The following is an 8331-nucleotide window of genomic DNA, read 5'->3' as shown; positions in this document are numbered from 1 at the left end:
ATATCACGCTTCCTAAGATTGCGACCAACCAACAAATCACACGTCCCCAGCATTTTCTATCCACTTTCAATTCAAGCTAAATCGTCATGCCGAACTGCCGTATCTCCAATGTGCCAGGATGTTTTGCTCGAGCTCAGGAACATTTCCGACATTGGGGAGCATCACCTCCCGTCATTCTTATTCCCATGGAGTCAGATACACGGATATCTTGAGACGCTAATTCGTATCCGACACCCAGTATTGAAAGATCAAAGATTGCACAGCAAGTGATGACCATCGCGGCATCTTTGGACGCGTGGTGACATATAAAAGTCAGTAAAACTCGTCACAGAGTTGGAATTCCAATGATCTAACTAGTGACAGCATTTCTGCACTTCCTTACCCAAGATACACGGCAATGATGGCGGAATCTAACGCGAACCTCGAGGAGAAGCTTTCTGCCAGTAATTCGGAACCAAATAGCGAACTGGAAGCGCAGTCAAAGGAATTTGCGCCGATTAGCACTCCGCGCGACGCCAACAGAGGCGATGCTCAATCCCGACGCTCAACGTCTCTCAAATCGCTGCACCAAACGCGTTCGCATAATGGATATGGATGCGATGACCATGATAACGAGGCGGATACAGCTGAGCAGAATATGGAGAATGGTGGCCCAGCAGAGAAAGATCCGTTCGAAGTACATTGGGATGGAGGCGAATCTGATCCCATGAACCCCAGAAGCATGTCGGCTGCTAGGAAATGGCTTGTTGTTTTGATTGTTAGCGCTTCTTCGCTTTGTGTGTAAGTCAACTTCTTCTTTTGCGAGGTCAATTTTTGCGTACGAGAGGTTGTGTATGCGACGAGATCTTGGAGAAACGCTCTTCGCCTAATCAATAAGCCCCGATGTTGTCAGCATGCCCAATAAGACTCTTTCGGCTAAGAAATGAGATTCTCTAATGATTAGCACTGTGTATGGTGTTAATAGTGTAGTCAGCTAACGTCTGCGTTAGGACCTGTACTTCGTCTATATACACTTCGACATATACTCAGCTTGAAGATGAATTCGGCATATCTCGAATCGTGGCGACTTTAGGTCTTTCTCTGTTCATAATGGGACTAGGAATAGGTCCCATGCTTCTGGGGCCGCTTTCGTAAGTTTCAATTGCTGAAGTTCAGAGGTCTCACTTCTAACGTCGACAGCGAATTCTATGGGCGACGACCAATCTATCTCGTCTCGTTTTCGTTCTTCATCATCTGGTTGATCCCCTCAGCAGTGGCACATAACATTCAGACCATGCTCATCGCACGTTTCCTTGATGGACTTTCAGGTAGTGCATTTCTATCCGTGGCAGGTGGTACTGTCGGGGACATGTATAACCGAGAACAACTTCAGCTTCCCATGTTAATTTACACAGCGAGTCCCTTCGTTGGACCCTCGATAGGACCTCTCATTGGAGGATTCATAAACCAATATACAACATGGAGATGGACATTCTACGTCTTACTGATCTGGTCAGCTGCGAATCTTGGTATGATCGCCTTGTTAGTCCCCGAAACCTACCATCCTGTACTATTGAGAAACAAGGCACGAAAACTGAGAAAGGAAACTGGAGACGAAAGATGGAAAGCACCTCTTGAAAAGACGGACAAATCGATTCGAAAAACCATTGGCCTTTCGTTACTCCGACCGTTTCAGCTTTTGATATTCGAGCCAATGTGCACAAATCTATGCCTATTTTCCGCAATTCTACTAGGAATCTTATATTTGTTTTTCGGCGCTTTCCCCGTCGTGTTTGAAGGCCAACATGGGTTCACTTTATCACAGACCGGCTTAGCATTCCTAGGGATTTTCGCTGGTATGGTTGCAGGTGCGATGACAGATCCATTCTGGCACAAAAACTACGCACGTCTTATCAAACAACGGGAAGAGATAACCGGAGAGGTTGGAGGCAGTGAGCCCGAATATCGTTTACCGCCTGCTATCGCTGGGGCCTTCCTTGTGCCAACTGGACTGTTTCTATTTGCGTGGACAACATACAGTAGTGTCCATTGGATTATTCCCATTATCGGATCAGCTATTTTTGGCATGGGGTATGTCTTGATTCTTTCTTCTTCCCCTCATCTTGCTATCGAATGATCTCAATGTCTCAACCGTTCTGAGGCACTTCCAATATCACTCGCATACTGTTATCAAGGCGTCAAGTGGTGCTCAGAATACGAACGGTACCTGCTTCGCATGCAGCCTCCATCACGGCTCGGCCCTTGAAAGCCAGTGTCTGTTGAGCTGTCAGGCCAGTTTAGGTACTCGGTAGATCTCCACCTAGTACTCTAGGATTACCCCTCGAAAGGCGACCAACCGCCGGCGTTCCTGATTCCATATTAAGCAATCGATCTGCCGAACTGTTTTTAGTTGATTGCAATCAAAAGACGCAGCTCAGACGCAGCCGCCCTTGTTATTGACTTGGAATATTAATTCAAAACTCACATGACACTTCAATTCTATGCACGTACGGTTGCACAAAATATATGAAGCTGCTAACCATTTAAAACCTGCAGGACACTACTTGTTTTCAGCGGTATTTTTACCTTTCTGGTCGACGCCTATCCTTTATATGCGGCCTCGTCCTTGGCAGCAAACTCTTTTGCGCGCAGCAGTTTTGGCGGTAAGCGCTCTTTCCGTATTTTTGCTCGAGCAGCGGAACTCCCTGTGGACTGAGGCTGATAGATGACATAGCTGCGTTCCCGTTATTTGGAGTACAAATGTATCACAAATTGGGAAATCAATGGGCCACAAGTTTACTGGCATTCCTCACTGTTGCGATGATGCCATTTCCCATCATATTCTTCAAGTATGGGAAAAAGATAAGAGGAAAGAGCCGATTTGCCAGTGCATGATGCACCAATTCTTGTCACATACCTACATTAGTTCGGACGTAGATCTCGTCATGGATATAGACTAATACATACATTGACACCTGCATTTCGTCCGCCTGCGTCTAATTTGGTAGAACTACACCGGTTGAAACCTTGATGAATTGCAACCATTGCCCAAGATTCTCCCAAGTTTGAAGTTGTGTTTCGATCATAGACCTGGAGCCGAAGTCTCGACCAAGGTCTGTCTTTATAGGAAGTGTCTAGATCCCAACCCGGGAAGGCACTGAGGTGTCACTACTTCACGTTGGCCTTCAGTAACAGCGTCATCTGATGACAAGTGCATGTACCGCTTCGTTTCTGAAACCCGCTGGTCTTTTGAGGCCATGATCGCCCCTATCTCATGTTGTCCGCGATCGCTCCTCGTCCAAAGTGCAGCTCTTCGAAGTGTAACCCCAGACGTAACGGCATCGTGACGCGCCGCCAGCCAAATTCCCTGGTTAAGTTCCCTTTACCGAGATGTCGTGTTCTCCCCGCCGACCAGTGAATTCCGAAGATCGATCTGTGGCGTCTCCTGCGCTACATTGGCCAGGATGGAGAGCAGAGGTGTGATATGCGAAGCATGTGACCGTTATCATATTGGTACTACAGCAAAAGCTGGAGGTAAGCAGCCTCGAGATGCGGTTGGATAGACACAACACGACAGCTATCCTTGTCACATTTCATGGCTCTGACTTCCAGCCATTACAGTCCCTTCTGTATCAAGGGCCACGCCGAGTAGATCAAGAGGATTGTTAAGCGAAGTCGCTCACTCTAAGTGAGAAGTTAGGTTATGCCAACGTTGAGAAAGCTGCTGCGTCAACACCTGGTCCTAGTTCCTTGTACAACGACCCCCCTTTTGCAACTGTTGATAGATGGAGGGGAAGAGCACTGCGAGGCCAGCTCTCCCTGGTTGAGGCAAAATAAGCGAAACGCGCTGTGGCTGAATCAGAGGAGGCGGATGCCCAGGTGGGTGAGGTTGTCGACAAGCGAGGTCCAGGAGTCGACCTCGAGCTTCCCGTCGTCCATTGTTTGCGCAACACGCACAACGTTCCTGCCACGCGCCTACTGAGCCAGAGCCACTCAATTGTGATACGCCTCGTTTGCTGGGAGCGGTGCGATAGCCAGAAGTGCAATTGGTCTGCCAATGCGAGGATCAGAGGAGATCTTGGGAAGGAAGAGTCAGAAGAGCAACTTTGTTGTCGTTGTCGTTGGGTTTCGACTGCTGCAGAAAGCAAGCAGAAAGTTCTGCGCTAAACCCCGCTCTCCACTTCTGCACCACAGCTGCTGCCGCTGCCGGTGCTGCTAGCTTCCCTCCTTTCACTTCCTCCACAGGACTAGCTGCTCCCTTTCCACCCCCATCACAAACTCAATCTCTCCGCGACTACTTGCAAGCAGACCCAATAGCCCGGATCTCATTTCTCCGCGCGCGCGTCAAGAATACGAGCAGCTCCCTCTCTCACCACAAGCAGCAGATCACTCGACGACTCACCAGACTGCACGCATCACGGCCAGCCAATACTCCATCCTTCGCATCTTACTCGACGACGAGCGCCGGCGGGCGGAGGCCAGAAATATACAGAGCAGGGACCAGCAGGCGAGCTCATATTTGGGCATCAATGGCCTGGCCTTGACTGGTGCTGGAACTGCCTCTAGTGACGGATACTTGCAGCCCAGTTGTCGCACTGCAGCAACACCTCTGGCGCCCAGACCGCGACGAGGCATTGAACGATAGCGATCAAACTTCCAAATCGCGCAGGTGCAAGAAAGCGCCAGACCGCAGAACCGCAAGAGCGCAGCGACGGCCGCAAGCATACGGGGGCACTGGCCCACTGGCACCGGCTCTGAGAAACCTAGATTTACAGCAATCGAAGGCGTACAGACTTCGGTCGCCGCGTGATCCTTGCGCTGTGCTGGGCGAACACATCGCCGTGGTGGTATTGGTCGGCGACCTAGCTGACGGGCAGTGGCTCACTACGCTCGTCGTACGGGAGCGGAGACGCGGTGACAGAGACAAAGTACTGGGACTTTGGGGACACTGGGACCAGAGGCTGCGGTACGGTACGTCACGGCGGGCAGATTTTGGGGAACGGGTCTGTGACTATTGTCTGTCCTTGCCTAATACCAGCGCTGGGGGTTTGGAGAACAACGACCTTCCCACGACACAGGAACAGACACTGGAGACAGAGTGGCGGGCCCCTGGGGAGGACCGCAGACAGAGCTCAGTTGGACTGTGTGGGCGAACGCGTGCCTGTGGCCGAAGAGGCACGAGGCGAAACGCGGTGAACATAGCGAGGTCCGGGTAATTGCTGGCCGACGCTGGACATTGGAAGGGCTGTTGTGGTGAAGGACTCGACCTTCATTTGCGGCAGAGAAGAGGGATTGTGACTCTTCTACGTGCCAGAAGCGGGCTAGAAATAGACCGTGGTTGAAGAGCGCAAAAAGGCGTTGTGGTCACTCGGTGGCGTCCTTAAAGCCCAAGAGGCTCATTCAGAGGTTGAGAGCGCTGCAGAAACGTAGCTGAGGGGGGTGATAATCAGCGCGACAGGGTGTTGTGCATAGTCGGTGCGCTGAGGCGGTTCACGGCGGCTTCGGTATCTGTGCTTCCCTTGATGGTACGACAGAGCCTCTTCTGCACCAAAGAACTATTCCAGGGATTGGATAACGAAACTGTGACGGGGGGTCTGCATTGGCTGAGTGTGGTTTCGCAAGCAGTGAGCACCTTGGTGCAGATTGGCAACCCTAGGTGGCTATTTAATCAGCATGTCGGGAGATAATGAGACAGAAGACCCTGAGGTCTCGGATGGCGCTTCGGAGAATGAGTATAGTGACCAAGATCCAGATCTTGATGTCGTAAAGGAGGGCGACGATAATTCGAGCATGGCGGAGCAGAAAGTCAAACCGGAGACTGATGAGAATGGGAAAGCTGTGGGAGGATCGACGGTGACAACAACGAAGCCAAAATTGGATCCCAAAGATCCTTTACGACCGAGAAGAAAGAAGGCTAGAAGAGCATGCTTTGCATGTCAAAGGGCTCACTTGACTTGCGGTATGTTTGCTTTTCTGCGGATGAAGACAATGTAGTTTTCGTCTTGCTGCTTACGCCCGTCAACACGTTGGCATTCATGGTGAGAACGAACATCAACTGACTATGTTAATAGGCGACGAGCGTCCTTGCCAACGATGTATCAAGCGGGGTCTTGCCGACGCATGCCAAGACGGTGTTAGGAAGAAGGCAAAGTATCTTCACGATGCTCCTCCAGAAGCCCTACGACCTGTTCTAGGACCCAACTTCAATCAAGTAAATAACTCTCGACCAAATCATGCACCACCTGCGCCTGGTAACTCGACACCAGACACTTCTCAAGGAGTTAGCAGTGGGTTCTTCTCGCAGCCTGACATTTCTCCTTCCTATTCTTTGTATACTGGACAGTCAAACTCGATGGCTCCACCATTACAATCGAGGCTCTCTTATGGACCACAACAATCACCATTGTCGCCAGACTTTCAACCCCGAGTCAGTCGACAAAATTCATTACAGCAAAACATGCCAGTGCAGCAAGTCTCGAATGATGTGCAAGGCGCTTTCGGCGGAGCCTTATTCGATCCCAGTAATCCCGCTCTGTTCAATTTCGATCTTGAAGGTCTAAATTTTGGAAATCACTATGGTGCGTTAGAATTCGGCATGCTAGGGCATATGTCTTCGGGTGCTGGAGAAGTGGAACCAAAGGGCTCAATATCATCACAAGGGATGGAAAGTGTTAATTTTAATAACAGTGGGGTTTTTGGAAACGGAATGGATCAGTTCAACCCGGTCTATTCACAAGACATGCTTCCAGAGTTTGTGGGGGTAGAAAGACAAAATAATTCCGGGCAGATGTTTGCACATCCTATACATCATGGTCCACCACACGCGTATGCAATTGCAACAGGACCTACAAGTCTTCATAGTCCCAGTACAGACGCGAGCCCGAGTGCGAGTGGGATGGGATTCGAAAGCAGTCCGACCACATTTACTACTCCTGCAGGGACACCACTTCAGCAACCTGCCCAGCATCGCCCTCCGAGACGAAATGATTCTAAGCCTGTATTGAGTCAAAAATTCGGACCGTCGTCTGCAGTAGGAAAACGAACCCGAGATGCTTCGTCTGTCTACGACACGGTTCATGAGCCGTATCCATATACCACGGGGTTTCATAGCCTCACCGCATTTCTGCAACGACGCTTTTCACCTGCTAAAACGCTTCGAATAGCAAAATCGCTGGCATCCATTCGGCCGTCCTTTATATCCTGTACAAAGACTTTAAATCGACAGGACTTGATATTTATGGAAAAGTGCTTTCAAAGGACTCTTTTTGAATATGACGATTTCATGCTAAATTGCTGCACGCCAACACTCGTTTGTCGAAGGACTGGCGAGGTTGCTGCCGTGAACAAGGAATTCACTATGATGACTGGATGGAAGAAAGACGTGCTGCTCGGATATGAAGCAAATTGCAATATCAATACAGGGAAGAGTGCGGATTCTGGAGTCAATAGCTCAGGTCCCGCGAGTCTAGGAAATACAGGTCGAGCAGGCCTCGCGACACCTAGAATGCGTCCTTTGACCCTGGCCGAATCCCAGACGAAGGAAGGTAAACCACAGCCGGTCTTCATCGCCGAGCTGATGGACGATGATTCCGTGATTGAGTTCTATGAAGACTTTGCGCGCTTGGCTTTTGGTGATAGCAGAGGGAGCGTCACGACACGCGGCAAGCTTCTGAAATATCAGACTAAAGAAAGTCTAGAAGCGTCACCCGAGCGAAGTATTAAAGAAGAGGCTAAACACCATCCGCCGCTCAACGGCGGGATTGGCGGTATGGGCGGGAGAGTCCGCGAAATTGATGGCGAACATGGGATCGGCACGCTCGAGAGGGATGGGAAGATGGATTGTACGTATTGTTGGACGGTTAAGAGGGATGTGTTTGATATTCCGATGATGATTGTTATGAACGTAAGTTTCTTTGCCGTTTGAAGTCGGACTAGTGCTTGAGCTGATGAGAGAGATAGTTTTTGCCTTGCATATGAAGAACGCAATATCGGCGATTGAAGGACAGGAAAAGTGATATAGTGGAAGTGCCAGCTGCCTGAACTTTCCGTCGTTTGCTTGGAATGGCGTATGAAACACAATTCTTGGAATGAGACGGCGATCTAATGGGATCTCGATACACGCATGGCACATATTTTTTTTCACGCCTTGTCCTTTCCTTTTTGGTATTGGGCGGCGTTTTGGGTTTCATCTTTGAATTGGATGGGATGGGATGGGATGTGGGTGCATGGACACGGTATGGGGGATTGCATGTATGACGGATATGGATTGGGATAAGGGAACGTGGATGGGGCAACCCGAATGCATTTGTGGTGGGCTTAAAAGATAGATGGGGGTTTGATTCGGTTTATAGG

General features: G+C 49.9%; 3 protein-coding genes across 3 annotated transcripts; 2 read left to right on the top strand and 1 right to left on the bottom strand.

The window, feature by feature from the left end:
- Positions 1–400: 400 nt before the first annotated feature.
- On the top strand, positions 401–2874 carry GLAREA_01310 (MFS general substrate transporter; the record flags this gene model as incomplete). Its single annotated transcript, XM_008088526.1, has 5 exons — positions 401–780; positions 990–1130; positions 1180–2070; positions 2536–2642; positions 2714–2874. The coding sequence occupies 5 exons, from the start codon at positions 401–403 to the stop codon at positions 2872–2874; spliced, it is 1680 nt and encodes a 559-aa protein (XP_008086717.1).
- A 1098-nt stretch (positions 2875–3972) lies between these two features.
- On the bottom strand, positions 3973–4496 carry GLAREA_01309 (uncharacterized protein; the record flags this gene model as incomplete). Its single annotated transcript, XM_008088525.1, has 2 exons — positions 3973–4056; positions 4431–4496. The coding sequence occupies 2 exons, from the start codon at positions 4494–4496 to the stop codon at positions 3973–3975; spliced, it is 150 nt and encodes a 49-aa protein (XP_008086716.1).
- Positions 4497–5652: 1156 nt separating this feature from the next.
- On the top strand, positions 5653–7994 carry GLAREA_01308 (Zn2/Cys6 DNA-binding protein; the record flags this gene model as incomplete). The annotated part of the gene is made up of 3 exons (XM_008088524.1): positions 5653–5938; positions 6051–7820; positions 7939–7994. The coding sequence occupies 3 exons, from the start codon at positions 5653–5655 to the stop codon at positions 7992–7994; spliced, it is 2112 nt and encodes a 703-aa protein (XP_008086715.1).
- Positions 7995–8331: the final 337 nt, after the last annotated feature.

This window comes from Glarea lozoyensis, assembly GCF_000409485.1.
Source record: "Glarea lozoyensis ATCC 20868 chromosome Unknown GLAREA7, whole genome shotgun sequence".
Classification (NCBI taxonomy): domain Eukaryota; kingdom Fungi; phylum Ascomycota; class Leotiomycetes; order Helotiales; family Helotiaceae; genus Glarea; species Glarea lozoyensis.
The sequence above is the reverse complement of the archived record's forward strand: the minus strand, read 5'-3'. Positions and strand labels throughout refer to the sequence as shown.